The sequence below is a fragment of the Salvelinus sp. IW2-2015 genome, linkage group LG1 (assembly GCF_002910315.2).
Source record: "Salvelinus sp. IW2-2015 linkage group LG1, ASM291031v2, whole genome shotgun sequence".
NCBI lineage: Eukaryota > Metazoa > Chordata > Actinopteri > Salmoniformes > Salmonidae > Salvelinus > Salvelinus sp. IW2-2015.
In genome coordinates this window covers 30,537,588-30,553,798 of record NC_036838.1, presented here as the reverse complement: position 1 = coordinate 30,553,798, position 16,211 = coordinate 30,537,588, and the positions used below count along the sequence as shown (strand labels likewise).

The window sequence follows — 16,211 nt, the reverse complement described above, 5'->3', positions numbered from 1 at the left end:
ACAGTTGAAGTCGGAAGTTTGCATACACTTAGGATGGAGTCATTAAAACTCGTTTTTCAACCACTCCACAAATTTCTTGTTAACAAACTATAGTTTTGGCAAGTCAAGTGCATGACACAAGTACATTTTCCAACAATTGTTTACAGACAGATTATTTCAATTATAATACACTCTATCACAATTCCAGTGGGTCAGAAGTTTACATACACTAAGTTAACTGTGCCTTTAAACAGCTTGGAAAATTCCAGAAAATGATGTCATGGCTTTAGAAGGTTCAGATAGGCTAATTTACATMATTTGAGTCAATTGGAGGTGTACCTGTGGATATATTTCAAGGCCTACCTTCAAACTCAGTGCCTCTTTGCTTGACATCATGGGGAAATCAAAAGAAATAAGCCAAGACCTCAGAAACAAAATTGTAGACCTCCACAAGTCTGGTTCATCCTTGGGAGCAATTTCCAAATGCCCTGAAGTACCACGTTTATCTGTACAAACAATAGTACGCAAGTATAAACAACATGGGACCACGCAGCCGTCATACTGCTCAGGAAGGAGACGTGTCTGTCTCCTAGAGATGAACATACTTTAGTGCGAAAAGTGCAAATCAATCCCAGAACAACAACAAAGGACCTTGTGAAGATGCTGGAGGAAACAGGTACAAAAGTATCTATATCCACAGTAAAACGAGTCCTATATAGACATAACCTGAAAGGCCGCTCAGCAAGGAAGCAGCCACTGCTCCAAAACTGCTATAAAAAAGCCAGACTATGGTTTGCAACTGCACATGGGGAAAAAGATCGTACTTTTTGGAGAAATGTCCGATGGTCTGATGAAACAAAAATAGAACGGTTTGGCCATAATGACTAGCCGAAGAACACCATCCCAACCATGAAGCACGGGGGTGGCAGCATCATGTTGTGGGGGTGCTTTGCTGCAAGCAGGACTGGTGCACTTCACAAAATATATGGCATCATGAGGCAGGAATATGATGTGGATATATTGAAGCAACATCTCAAGACATCAGTCAGGAAGTTAAAGCTTGGTCGCAAATGGGTCTTCCAAATGGACAATGACCCAAGCATACTTCTAACGTTGTGGCAAAATGGCTTAAGGACAACAAAGTCAAGGTATTGGAGTGGCCATCACAAAGCCCTGACCTCAAACCTATAGAAAATTTGTGGGCAGAACTGAAAAAGCGTGTGCGAGCAAGGAGGCCTACAAACTTGACTCAGTTACACCAGCTCTGTCAGGAGGAATGGCCCAAAATTCACCCAACTTATGTGTGGAAGCTTGTGGAAGGCTACCTGAAACATTTGACCCAAGTTAAACATTTAAAGGCAATGCTACCAAATACTAATTGAGTGTATGTAAACTCCTGACCCACTGGGAATGTGATGAAAGAAATAAAAGCTGAAATAAATCATTCTCTCTACTATTATTCTGACATTTCACATTCTTAAAATAAAGTGGTGATCTTAACTGACCTAGACAGGGAATTTTTACTTGGATTAAATGTCAGGAATTGTGAAAAACTGAGTTTAAATGTATTTGGCTAAGGTGTATGTAAACTTCCGACTTGAACTGTAGATATATTCACACATAAATATATGGCTGTGGATATGTATTACTACACTATATGTCAATGACCAAAAATAGGGATTATTTTTCTAAGACCACCATCTAAGAAATGTGTTCTCCAGACAAAGATCCACAATTTACTAAGCCAATTCAGTGCAAATCTATTTTTGAGAAGATGTCATTATGTTGATGTCTGAGATTGCTAATTGGATCAGTTGAGTAACAGCATCAAGATGCTTCCTTTAAGACAGTAAAGTAGGACATAGGTTTGTTGACTGAAATGGCACGTTTAATATTGCAATTAAACGTCTTCCATTTTACTGGAGGCATGTAGGCTTCTTATCAATCAGAAAACTGAAGATTGTTCCATTTCTGACTGTAATTCACTTGAGGTAGAAAATCACAAGTTAAAACTTTCTGGAAGTCTATACTTGAGTTCCTGAGGTATTGAGTTAAATGGAACAAGCACCTTTTGCCTCATAGGCTGAAAATTACATTTAAAAACTAAACACCAAAAATAAAGAATATATAAAAACTGTTTGACAAAAGGTCTGTTTTTGAGCCCTTGGGGAAGCAGACATTGAGTTGGTGGCTTTCCATAGTTGTACTAACAGGTGAGAAAAAATTACATTTGACTTCTGACTAACTTCAAATAAATTAKACACATCTCCACCTAAAGGGCAATTGGACAAGTGGTTCTCCCCGAATTAAAAGCATTGCCAATTTATCAACTAAACTTTTGAGCCCCACATGTTTTAGGCAATTTACAAGCTTGGAATTGAATTGCAGAAAGGTTAATAAAATAAATGGGTTGTTTTTATAGTGACTTTTGATATTTTTCACGTATTTTTCTATATATAATTTTTTTTAAATAAATGTTTTTTATATCATGGCATCATGATTTTAAAAACTATATTTTTTAAGGTATTTATCTACATGGTACACGGCATATCATGTTACCCCTTTAAATAAAGCAAACCCAACATATAAAACCCATTTTGATTCACACTGCAGGTTTAGCCAATACGCAGACCTGGCGTACATAGTAACCTGGCAACGTAGTAGCAGCTAGCAGGCTAACGAAAATGTCCCAGAGGAGTGAACATTATACTCCCCTGTATGAGGGATATTCTAATAACATCAAGCTTACCATTAACAATGTGTTCGCCAACCAATAACAGGAACGTCCCATAATTTTGTCTTAATAAAACTGTAGTAAGATTGACGCCCCTTAGACTAAGCTTAGAGTATAGGCCAGTGGACTGCACAAAGCAGAGGCACCTATTTCCATATCATACATTCAACAAATGTACAGGATACCATTTAGCTAGCATAAATGATGAGACTGATGATTCTATTAAACATGATATTATACAAAAGATGTGCTGCCGTTACAGTGCAATGTTTACCGTAGTTCAAATCACAGAACATTATGTTCTGTTCCAGAGTAAAAACAATACTGATATATGACACAGATCTTACAACTGTAAACACTTGAGCAATATCCCGCCAGATGGAGTGCAGCAAATTAACAGTTCAGACGATGAAGGAAGCAATACATTTAAAGTGACCCTCTCACTTCTTCTCCATTGTCGTTTCTTGGGATTAGACTTGTCCTTTTGGATGACAAGTAGTAAGCCATGTCTGCCTCTAACTGTGCAGCCCTCTCATCCTTTCCTTGGTTTACTTGACTAAAAGGTGTGCCACGATGGCTTCCCTAAACCAGAAGTGAAAGGGGGAATGGGGGTTGGGATTGCAGCTTCCTTCAGCAGTCTATGCAGCTAGTGAGTGTTGGACCCAGTAGAGTAGGCCTTGGCAGCCATCTTAGCAGCCAACTCAGCACCTTTTGCCTGAAAATGGAGGATAGATAATATGAGCAAAATCGCAAAGAGCTAAGCTAAGACAAGTATGTTCTATTCAAGAACCAATAGGTTGACTAGATATTGTTAATGAAAATTATCAGTGAGAACAGCAGAAAATCTAAACTTGAAATGTGATGGTATATAACAAATCATTACTTCCAAAAAGAGTAGCTAACATATTGATGCCGCTTTGTGAAATACAACAGATAAGGGTGGACTCTAACCAAAGGGCCATTACAAAGCCCACTGAATGTCCCTTGAACTTGCCTACTTTCTGCTCCTGTATCACTTTCTTTCCAAAAGCGTTGTACACAAAACCATGGAATGAAACATCTCCCACTCAAACGTACATGTATTAACTGAGCTTCTGGTGACGCCATCTTCAATTCCACAATCCTGGCTTTATCCAAAACTCTCCCCACCTGGAAAAAGAAGGGATTCTAAGAATAAGGAAACGTGGGGGGGTGTCAGTGTGTCTGTATGCTTGCAYTTTTTGATTTGGGATTTAATTTCCTAATTTGGGAATCAGAAAACGTTACTGCCGCGCAACAAACATTGGCTAGGAAGTTCTCTTGGTGTTTTTCTTAGAGAAGAAGCATCCACATCAACAGAAACAATCAATCCCCATCAATAAAGACAGAAATGGACTGAATGGAAGGGACCCCGTTGACCGTGCAATTTAGAAGTGCGTCCAGTGTGTACCTTCCTGTCATTGATAATGGGGGCAGAGTCCACCAGGACTTCTAGTGACGCAGACATGGGCTTGTCTTTGACAGGGGCTTCGATCTCTGCRGGAGAGGGGGCGGTGACTTGCTGCAGGGAAGAACAAGAAAAGAGGGGATCAATTCAATGTTGAATTTAGCCTTCTGTTGCTCGGTCTATTGGTTAGATTAGGGCATTGGGCAGTGGATGATGCCAAAATACTGTTGCGCCTGGTAATGTAGCCATTACATAATTATAGCTCAGCCCAATAGAACACTTTGCCATTGGTCTTATTGTGGCAGGTTACTTAGCAACGGTCTACTCTGAGGCATTCTTATCTAGGAAGGTTGTTGAGAGCATTTACAGAAGAAAAAAAATCTCTAGTTTTGCCTTGTCAGCAACATGACTTGCCATTTCTCCTCAGGTGAAACATTCTCTCCAAGGAGTCACATGTTTCAGGGCACAGTGTGCCTAAAATAACCACACATACTAACAGGCAGCTATGTGTGGGTGAGGGGCAGTTTAGGTTGGAGAGTTAGAGGACGACGACGTACCTGTTGCAGTTGCTGCATGAGTTGCTCGGTCGTCAGCCCCGATGACCTCATTCCCCGGCTACGACACGCCACCTGCAGCTCTGACACACTCATGGGTGCCATGCGTTCTGTGGCAATCATCTAGAGAGATATTACAGAACCGTACTCTGAAAAAGAACAACGACACCTAACACCCTTGTGTGATCCGGCAGAGACACATGGCCTAGTTATACAGTTTCATAAGATCAGTAAAAAAAAATACAGTTACACAAATGGCTCTGATTTGCACTGTAAAAACAAAGCCATGTACTGACAAATAGCCAGGTGTTTGTCATTAATCTTAACAGTCACTCAATTTACAAGGTTGTTCAATGGAGGTCACAYGGGGGCAATTCCATGCCAGCACGGCCCTAAACTATATTGGTATCTCAAAAGTACCCTTTTAGATTTTGTTCATTTTTTAGACTGATCATTTTAAAACAATATACTCTACAAGTACATCACATTTCCAGAGTGAGCTCACAATTTTATTTTTTTTGCTAAATTAAAAAGGGTACTTATGAGATATGAATAAATTAATGTGAATTATTCTTTTTTTTTTCAGAATATAGACATACTACATATTTTAAAGCATATTAAGAGATATGAATACATTAATGTGAATTATTCAAAAAAAAATCAGAATATAGACATACTACATATTTTAAAGCATACTATAAGGAGTTTCATGACACCCAGATGGTGTCTCTACCATGTACGGTTCACGGATCATAGGGTCTTACAAGAGGCATGTATAGGTCTAAAAAGGGCCACTTTCATCACGATACAAATGTGAAAAGAATGTTAAACACGCTTCCTCCCAATTACGTTTCTATGTGAGAATTGCCAGAACAAATCTGCGATACAAAAAAATATATTTCGGGCCATACCGGCGCAATCGCCCATAGGTGACATACTGGTAGTTGCTCAGCAGCTTTCGACTGCAAATTGGCAACAGTTGCATGGCTGCAGTGATAGGGCTAATAGCACATCAGCAGGCAACAGGCTGACAGCCAGAGAATCACTCCACTCAATTCTCTAACCTTTCCTTGGGTATCAATACAGAGGTGTGCATAGAAGGTACCTGTGGATTAAGTTGCCTTCCCCTTCTGCGCTCTCTCCTCGTGAGTTGTTGGCCGTGTAGTAACCTCCACACCATTCTCCCTGCGATGTTCGTGTCAATCCCAAGCAACCGAAATCCATGATAGTAGTGCTTTAGTTCGTCCACTACTCTCTGCCCAATTGATTTAGGCGCTACCACTCAGTCTGGGGAGTTGTTTGGAGTAGGGGCAGCCTGCGAGGATGTGGCAGTGGGGACTGGGACTCTATTCTCTGCTGGGGACGGGGGAGTTTCAGCTGTAGAGGCCTTTACTTTCTTGAGCCTAGCGCAGGACTCATGAAGATTGCGAACTGGAACGCAGCCATGGCGCCGCCGGTAGTTTGCGGTACATCCTTGTAAAATGGGCCTGGGAGCGTGTGATTGTAAGGGCAGTGTAGTTAGAGACATTTGATAGGTAGCGAATGCATGCCGTGGATGGGAGAGTGGCGCAGTTGGGCCTTTTGGACAATAAATAGGATCCCTAACAAAAACATGTCAATTGTTAGTCCAATATTGTCAGATTGGCATTGTAAATGCAAATGTATCCAAATATACTAATGAATATATTGGAATACAACATAAAAATAAATTGAACATGCATAACCGATAAGAAGTAGACAACCAAAACAGGGCTCTACGTTGACTTAAAAAAATATATATATTAAAAAAGGAGCACGTGTGCACCTATGATAAAAAATGTAGGCACTCAAAGAAATGTAGGATCACAATGAAAAATAGAAATAAAAGTTTAAATCCTTCATTTTTCTAGGTGCACTGGTGCTCCTAAATAAAAATTCCAGGTGCATACAAGTAAAAAGGTAGCACTGTAGAGCCCTGCAAAATATAAAAGCATTTCATAACATACATTGTATAACGTTTCCTGTTATAGCTAACATAATACAAAACAAAATATAGAGTAATACATATCCACAGCCATTGTGGGGATGAGGTAGTTGGGTGTGCTATTTACAGATTGGCTGTGTACAGGTACAGTGATCGGTAAGCTACTCTGACAGCGGATGCTTAAAGTTAGAGAGGGAGATGTAAGACTCCAGCTTCAGAGATTTCTGCAATTCGGTCCAGTCATTGGCAGCAGAGAACTGGAAGGAAAGGCGGCCAAAGGAAGTGTTGGCTTTGGGGATGACCAGTGCAATATACCTGCTGGAACGCATGCTACGGGTCGGTGTTGCTTGTTGTGACAAGGTARGGGGGGGGGGGGGGTATACAGAAGATTTGGTAAAAGACCAAGTCGATATTATGGAAAGAATAAGCAAAGAGAAATGACAGTCCATCATTACTTTAAGACATGAAGGTCAGTCAATCCGGATTTCTTTTTTGAAATTTGAAGTGCAGTCGCAAAAACCATCAAGCACTATGATGAAACTTGTTCTCATGAGGACCACCACAGGAAAGGAAGACCCAGAGTTACCTCTGCTGCAGAGGATAAGTTCATTAGAGTTACCAGCCTCAGAAATCGACAATTAAGTGCAGCCCAAATAAATGCTTCACAGATTTCAAGACTGTGTGAATCAGGCATTCATGGTCAAATTGCTGCAAATAAACCACTACTGAAGAACACCAATAAGAAGAAGAGACTTGCTTGGGCCAAGAGACACGAGCAATGGACATTAGACCAGTGGAAATCTGTCCTTTGGTCTGATGAGTCCAAATTTGAGATTTTTTGTTCCAACAAATCGTGGAAATTCTAATCAATAATAAGGAGAGACAAGGTCAATCACCAATCAGGATATTACTTTATGCAAACCTGATTAATAAGGAAAGCAGTTCACGCCACACACACAAATTAATGATGTGAGTGCTCTGCAATAACGATGCCTGGTCGACACAACACTCTTGACTGTTGGGTTGAGAGCCCCGACACAAAGAATACAAAGATATTTTATATGGCAAAGACACCCACCCTTAGTCTACATGACAAACAGATGTGTGGAATGGGTCACAAGGTGAGACTTGATATATGAGAAAGGAGTATCCCCCAGCCAGATAGCATTTGCTATGAAGACTGTTCTTATTGTACAGAGTTTGGACCCTAAGACGAGGCTCTTATCTCGTCCATGGTACCTCACAGTACAGAAACACCAACTCATTCTATGGCATCAATCAATTGTCAGCAACAGATACCCCTATCTCAAAAGCTCCTCCTAAGTTCACACAGACACAATAGAGTTCTAAGAACCCCATTCTGTTGCATGAAACCACCATTTGATGCAATAACAGTATTTTAACATAATCTTGTAATTTCACCACCATTAACCGCAGTGTCTTTCTGAGACGCATAATAGGTGAACAGATGATCTCCGCATGTGTGGTTCCCACCATGAAGCATGGAGGTGGTGGTATAGTGTGAGGGTGCTTTGCTGGCGACAGTGTCAGTGATTTATTTAGAATTCAAGGCACACTTAACCAGCATGGCTAGCAAAGCATTCTGCAGCAATATGCCATCCCATCTGGTTTGCGCTTAGTGGGACTATCATTTGTTTTTCAACAGGACAATGACCCAAAACACACCTCCAGGCTGTGTAAGGGATATTTGACCAAGAAGGAGAGTGATGGAGTGCTGCATCAGTTGACCTGGCCTCCACAATCACCCGACCTTAACCCAATTGGTTTGGGATGAGTTGGACCGCAGAGTGGAGGAAAAACTCCTTCAAGACTGTTGGAAAAGCATTCCAGGTGACTACCTTATGAAGCTGGTTGAGAGAATGCCAAGAGTGTGCAAAGCTGTCATCAAGGCAAAGTGTGGCTACTTTGATGAATCTAAAATATATTTTGATGTGTTTAACACTTGTTTGGTTACTACATGATTCCATGTGTATTTCATAGATTTGATGTCTTCAATATTATTCTACAATGTAGAAAATAGTAAAATACATATATGGCTGTWGTAACATACATATATATACATATATGGCTCTAGTCTGCACATAGCCACTATATTTTATCTCATCTCACCTTGATCTAGTCACATCAATCAGCACCTGAGATCCAAACACTACCATGACTTGATAAGGTCGTGTAGTTCCTGAAATAGCTATATAATGGTTTTTTTAAACAACAAAGAAAACTGGTTAGATAGTAGCCTAGGTAGATGATTATGCAGAACTAGCGCCTATGCACTATTGTCTAGGCTTGATGTGCATTCTTGGTAATACACTCGTGTACACCATGGACCGGCTAGTACATAAAGCGAGAAGGCGAGAAGCCCTAGAGGATCTTGCGCCCATGCACTATCAGCTGCCTAGGCTAGTTAGATAGGCATACCTACCCTGCCGACGCTCGTCGGATGTGGCAGGGCTTGTAAACTATTACAGACTACAAAGGGAAGCACAGCCGCGAGCTGCCCAGTGACACGAGCCTACCAGACGAGCTAAATCACTTCTATGCTCGCTTCGAGGCAAGCAACACTGAGGCATGCATGAGAGCATCAGCTGTTCCGGACGACTGTGTGATCATGCTCTCCGTAGTCGACGTGAGTAAGACGTTTAAACAGGTCAACATACACAAGGCTGCGGGGCCAGACGGATTACCAGGACGTGTGCTTCGGGCATGTGCTGACCAACTGGCAGGTGTCTTAACTGACATTTTCAACATGTCCCAGATTGAGTCTGTAATACCAACATGCTTCAAGCAGACCACCATAGTCCCTGTGCCCAAGAACACAAAGGCAACCTGCCTAAATGACTATAGACCCGTAGCACTCACGTCTATAGCCATGAAGTGCTTTGAAAGGCTGGTAATGGCTCATATCAACACCATTATCTCAGAAACCCTAGACCCACTCCAATTTGCATACCGCCCAAACAGATCCACAGATGATCTCTATTGCACTCCACACTGCCCTTTCCCACCTGGACAAAAGGAACACCTATGTGAGAATGCTATTCATTGACTACAGCTCAGCGTTCAACACCATAGTACCCTCAAAGCTCATCACTAAGCTAAGGAACCTGGGACTAAACACCTCCCTCTGCAACTGGATCCTGGACTTCCTGACGGGTCGCCCCCAGGTGGTGAGGGTAGGTAGCAACACATCTGCCACACTGATCCTCAACACTGGAGCTCCCCAGGGGTGAGTGGTAAGTCCCCTCCTGTACTCCCTGTTCACCCACGACTGCATGGCCAGGCACGAGTCCAACACCATCATTAAGTTTGCAGACGACACAACAGTGGTAGGCCTGATCACCGACAACAACGAGACAGCCTATAGGGAGGAGGTCAGAGACCTGGCCGGGTGGTGCCAGAATAACAACCTATCCCTCAACGTAACCAAGACTAAGGAGATGATTGTGGACTACAGGAAAAGGAGCACCGAGCACGTCCCCATTCTCATCGACGGGGCTGTAGTGGAGCAGGTTGAGAGCTTCAAATTCCTTGGTGTCCACATCAACAACAAACTAGAATGGTCCAAACACACCAAGACAGTCGTGAAGAGGGCACGACAAAGCCTATTCCCCCTCAGGAAACTAAAAAGATTTGGCATGGGTCCTGAGATCCTCAAAAGGTTCTACAGCTGCAACATCGAGAGCATCCTGACCGGTTGCATCACTGCCTGGTACGGCAATTGCTCGGCCTCTACCGCAAGGCACTTCAGAGGGTAGAGTGTACGGACCAATACATCACTGGGGCAAAGCTGCCTGCCATCCAGGACCTCTACACCAGGCGGTGTCAGAGGAAGGCCCTAAAAATGGTCAAAGACCCCATGTTACAGCGTTTGTTTACAGAAGACGAGGCGACCACCTGTGCTAATTAACTACCTAATTAGCACAGGTGGTCTCCTCGTCTTCTGTAAACAAGCGCTGTAACATGATGATATCGCTGTGTGGGAACACTAACCCTATCAAGGTGTGTATCCATTTATTTCTGGCTGATATGAAAGGTCCTTATGCTTCCAAAACCGTACAGCAAGAGACGCGTGTTAATGTTCAGACTGAGTATCGGGGTTCTTAACAAAACTCCCCTGTACAGAATACGTTACGTCTTCTTCCAATTGCTCTTATGTGTAATGTTATGGAACTGAGAGTCATGATCAAGGGTAGACTTCACATAGTAAATTTGGGACACTAATTAGTATGATATTACGTTTCGTATGTATTAATTAGGAATTACAATCCGTAAAATATGTTACGAATAGCAATTCGTACAATGTTATTGATGCAGCGTTGGTTGAAGAGACCAGACAACTCCGGTGTCGGCTTTTCAGGATGTTAAAAGAAAAGCACAAACATAAACATTCCCTTACACATGTCCATGGGGCTATCAATAAGTAGATATGAGCTTTTCATGTAAAAGCAAACTTATCTTAGTCCTTCAAAATGTCAATAATTTGTGAAATTGTTTATTGCCTTAAGTTGTCTATAGRAGGGGAGAGACTGCAAGTCACAAAGACTTTATGGTCTCACCCCTAACCCTCAACCACAAGTAGCCCACTCTCCTTACTCAAGCTGTGCTGTCTATTGCAAGAGGTAAAGACAGGGTTGCATTTCTAGGCTGTCATGCTAAATAATATCAATGTTTCTGATCTGGTGATTCCATGTCTATGCACAGTTTGATACACAGGTGGAACATTGTCCTATGTAAGAGATGATTAATGGAAAGCAGAACCCACTGACCCCTTGTCTTAAGTTATCAGGACCATTCAGTTGGCAAGCACCTTTTACACATTACTCCATACACACAACATGCGTGTTGTACATCTGATTTAGATTTTACTACCGTGTAGATGTGGACTGACTGAAGTTAAAGTGTCAAAGACTGACATTATTGCTTATCTTTATGTGTTAAAGCAATAGTCATGTAGAACTTTGCATGTGTTTCCATTCCCCACTCTAAGCTTGGAACCAAATTAGCAAATTATTATTAATGAGTTAAAACACAATTGTTAGAGAGATTTGGGTACTTTCTCTCTTCTGTGATTATAGCCTACTGTTGTGTTGCTATTGCTATTGCTGTTGCTATTGTGTTGCTATTTCCCCACACCTCTTCGTCGTGATTGGAATTGACCTTTGATCCCACTCCGAGTCACTAAACCAGTGAAGTCATTCAGAACATATGAGTGTTGAGACAAGCTTGCAAAGTGTAAAGTCAATCATAGGAAAGTCCCCCCCTGTTGGAAACCTTAACAAACCTTGCTGTTTTTGTTGTTGCCTTCAACAGTATCTAAATGCTTTTGGATGTGGATATATTCCAAGGACGTCGCTTTGCAACTTTCAACAGAGAGGTCCACTCAGCAGGAACCGCCATATTTGATGGAGTCCCATACTATAACATTAGCTGTACATTGAAGGTATGTAGCTATTTCTGATGCCTGCTCTACTTTTAAAGAAWGTGAGTTTAAATAGTATGAGAGGAATTCACAATATTCACTCCTAGCAAACATTCCCAGTATGTTATGAGATGGTATGTTTTTACTCAGCACCGTCTATCCACGGATAGGACAGAAACATGTGCTTGCTGTGTTTCTTGTATTTCAAGGATACAAAATATCCAATTGTCAGCTCTTAGCTAGCATCTAAAACAATGATATCTTCCCTGAAACTTAGCATCAGATGAATGTGTAAATATTAGAATGCTGTTTGTGTCTCCCAGGTGGTCTGTTAAAGCGGCCTGGGTGATCAACCTGAGCCTCTCAAACTACCCCTCCAACCTCATACAGTAGCCAGACAGTAGGTGAGCTTTTCTCTTTATCTCTTTCTGTATTCTTTAAATGTAAAAGCAGACTACACATTTAAATGTTCCCTATAGAGAAAATCTAAGAATTCTGTTCTGTTCTATTCACTTCCACTCTTTCCTAGCTTCTCTGATCTAGCTGCAATGAACGGTGTGATAGAAGGTGTATATGAGCCAGTGCAGCACCATTGGTTCCACTGCGAGCAGCAGGTGGACTGTAAAGACTCCTGGTTCCCTTTCAGCAGAGAGGACTCATCAAGGCTGGAAGAGGCACACAAACATGGCATGAGACATTCATCATACTTTTACAAATAATACAAATTGTTCTTGTATTGTTGCCCCTTTGTACTATAGCACCATATTATGTGCTATGTATTACCCCGAAACAAGAATATAGTTACACTGAAATGAAGGACTATCTAGGCAASTAATGTTTTCATTGTGATTAACTATAACTTGTAACCATACTATGTAATTACAACTTTTGCTGTAATGTGGAGTGTTATGGTTTTGACATGGGATGTAATGACGTGATCCCTGATGATAATAGCAATGATAAAGATGGCTATAACCATATCATCATAATTGTGGGTTTGCTCCTAACAGGGGAGACCCGCGAGGAGGAGGAGATGGTGGTAGCCACAGAGGGTAGGCGGTTCGATGTGAGGCTGAAGGAGAGGCGGCGCTACGCGGTGTACTGGGAGCAGCCCCCCTCGGAGGTGAGGCGCTGCTCCTGGTTCCACAAAGGAGACAAGGATATCTCCTACACCCCTTACCCAGAGCACACCAGCCTCGTCCTGGAGGTAGGACACAGTCTGAAACGACAACGTGTTCCCAATATAGTATACAGGGCCCTGGTCAATAGAAGTGCACTATATAGGTGCCATATTTGGATGCACACAAAATGCAAAAAAAAGTGATACAATATCTACCTTGATAACTTGGTGTTTATCTTCGTACCATAGTTTTGCGGGGCCAGTATTTATTTATTTCTACTGTCTGAAAGGGGTATACTGCGGATTGGTAAWGACCTTTTTAATCTGTCAATCAAACCTTGGTAATATTGTCAGTAACATATACAGTATGACTCACCGGGTTTGAACCTTGGTCAACCACATAACCCAAGACTTGTGTTACCTCCCGGAGCTAATGCCTGGAGTGCAGGAGACCAGGGTCCGTTACATTTGCATCACTTTATTCACAGGAGGCTTACATGATATCAGTGACGCTGAATGACTGGACGAGGAAGTTAGAATTCCCCACTGGAGAAACGGTGGTGTTGCACAGTCGTATGGTATGACCCCCTCTCCCATCCATAACTGACATGGACAGAAGCACAGTATATCTTAGTGACACTATCTTACTGTCAGTAGTACCTGCATGGTTTGTCTGTAGAGATGCAAATATTGGACTGTAAAATAAAATGCAACAAAGTTTCTATTCCTTGCTCTGTCTCCGTTAGCTTATGACACAGCAACAGACAATCCCCTCTAGGTACTGGATAAGCTTCCCCTCTGCCTCTGAGCAAAGTCGACCCAGGACCGTAAAAAGGGGGCTGGAGGATATTTCAATAGAGATACCTGAAGGTAAGCCCGCAAATGTATAGGCCTCTATCTTCACAGTGGGCTTTGATTTCTACACCTSTGTGTGAGGTTGTCACACCTGTACTGTACTTCTATTTGTGTTTCATGCAAACAGTATTGGGAATTGGCCTGAACAATGGATATTGCATTGCTTACAGAGAACTCAAGTTGTGGAGCATCCAATGCATTGGACCATGTGCACGTTGGTATTTACATGATACCAAATTACAATTCCTTACACAGTAGACCCAATTTGTGTTGTTGGTCATTCAGGAGAGCCTTACCAAGTGGACCACCTTGTCTTCATGGTACATGGCATTGGACCGGCCTGTGACATCCAGCTGCGTGGGGTCGTTCAATGTGGTGTGTCTATAACCTTTGACCCCTACCTCTAAMACTTTACCTGCACTCTGCTTTTTCCCTTTTTCACAATTCCTTTTTTGCTCACAGACATTCCCATACATTGATTAATGCAGACTTGATAGGTTAAGATGACCATATTACTTGAAACAAAAGGCCTACCAGTTAACTGTACCAACATGCAAAAGCATATCACAAACATACTAAAGCACTCTCTACCGACTGTAGTGAATGATTTCCGCGATGCTTCACTCAGCCTGCTGAGCAGTCACTTCAAGCAGAGCCAAGATGGCGCCCACATGGGCCGTGTGGAGTTCCTGCCAGTCAACTGGCACCGGGTGCTGCATGGGGACGCCACTGGGGTGGACGAGTAAGGCCTTGGACTGTTCCATCATTTGGCTTTGAGTGCTGTTTTTGTGTTGGTTGTTGTTTAAATCGTCTGTTTACTGGGTTTTGTGGTTTTTCACACAAAAGAATGGCACGCACACAAACACAAACAAACACGCACACAAATACAAACTKTCTTACCTTCCTCCTACCAACAGGGATATCCAGAGGATCACCCTGCCCAGCATCAGTCGTCTGCGTCAGTTCAGCAACGGCACGGTGCTGGACCTGTTCTTCTACAACAGCCCCACCTACTGCCAGACCATCATAGACACCGTGGCCTCAGAGATCAACCGCCTCCACCACGTATTCCTTCAGCGCCACCCACAATTCACTGGTGCAGTGTCACTGACTGGACACAGTCTGGGTCAGTACCTCATAKACCTCTCCTAACTTTTTCTTCTGACTTTATTAGGAAAAACTGCACTCTTAGAAAAAAAGTTTCTAAAAGGGTTCTTCAGCTGTCCCCATAGGGGAACCCTTTTTGGTTRCCAGGTAGAACTCTTATGGGATATGTGTAGAACCCTCTGTGTAAAGGGTTCTACCTGGAACCAAAAMGGGTTCTTCAAAAGGTTCTCCTATGGGGAGAGCTGAAGAACCCTTTTTGGTTCCAGATAGTMCCTTTTTGTCTAGGAGTGTAGTATTAATAACCATTATAGTAATTCATATTCTTTATTAATATGACTTTTCTAGGTTCTCTGATCCTCTTTGACCTTCTGACAAATCAAGAAATACATAACACAGATGAAAAGATAGTAAGTAGTAGGCAACTGATCAAATGTACAGCTACATTTTGGCCATGGCCACAACCACCAGCATATTTATTCTGATTAGCTCAATGTTRATCCTATATTTCTTCTGCTTCAGAGTAGCGTCAGCAGCCCAAGTGAAGCAACCTCCATTAACTTTGAGAGCTTTGAGGAAACACTTAGGAATTTCGGATTGGGCAAGTTTTTCCAAATGCTTACAAAGGAGCAGATGGACTTAGAATCACTGGTAAGTGTGTGTGTGTGTGTGCAGAGTAGCGTCAGCAGCCCAAGTGAAGCAACCTCCATTAACTTTGAGAGCTTTGAGGAAACACTTAGGAATTTCGGATTGGGCAAGTTTTTCCAAATGCTTACAAAGGAGCAGATGGACTTAGAATCACTGGTAAGAGAGAAGGTCAAAGGACACACCAACACACACACACACACCACACACACACACACACACCACACACACACACACACACACACACACACACACACACACACACACACACACACACACCAGCTTACAGTGATTCTAAGTCCATCTGCTCCTTTGTAAGCATTTGGAAAAACTTGCCCAATCCGAAATTCCTAAGTGTTTCCTCAAAGCTCTCAAAGTTAATGGAGGTTGC

The 16,211-nt window shown here is 42.2% G+C and overlaps 1 protein-coding gene across 1 annotated transcript in view; it reads left to right on the top strand.

The window, feature by feature from the left end:
- The first annotated feature begins 11,857 nt into the window (after positions 1-11,857).
- The window catches only part of LOC111973891 (triacylglycerol hydrolase DDHD2), a 7,794-nt gene continuing 3,440 nt past the window's right edge, over positions 11,858-16,211 (top strand). Inside the window, exons 1-11 of the mRNA XM_070443839.1 lie at positions 11,858-12,117; positions 12,420-12,500; positions 12,626-12,783; positions 13,107-13,303; positions 13,705-13,794; positions 13,963-14,086; positions 14,357-14,446; positions 14,672-14,813; positions 14,989-15,197; positions 15,524-15,610; positions 15,723-15,826. Of these exons, the coding sequence (XP_070299940.1) occupies positions 12,645-12,783; positions 13,107-13,303; positions 13,705-13,794; positions 13,963-14,086; positions 14,357-14,446; positions 14,672-14,813; positions 14,989-15,197; positions 15,524-15,610; positions 15,723-15,826 (1,182 nt within the window). The 5' untranslated portion in view covers positions 11,858-12,117; positions 12,420-12,500; positions 12,626-12,644. The remainder of the gene's footprint in view (positions 12,118-12,419; positions 12,501-12,625; positions 12,784-13,106; positions 13,304-13,704; positions 13,795-13,962; positions 14,087-14,356; positions 14,447-14,671; positions 14,814-14,988; positions 15,198-15,523; positions 15,611-15,722; positions 15,827-16,211) is intronic.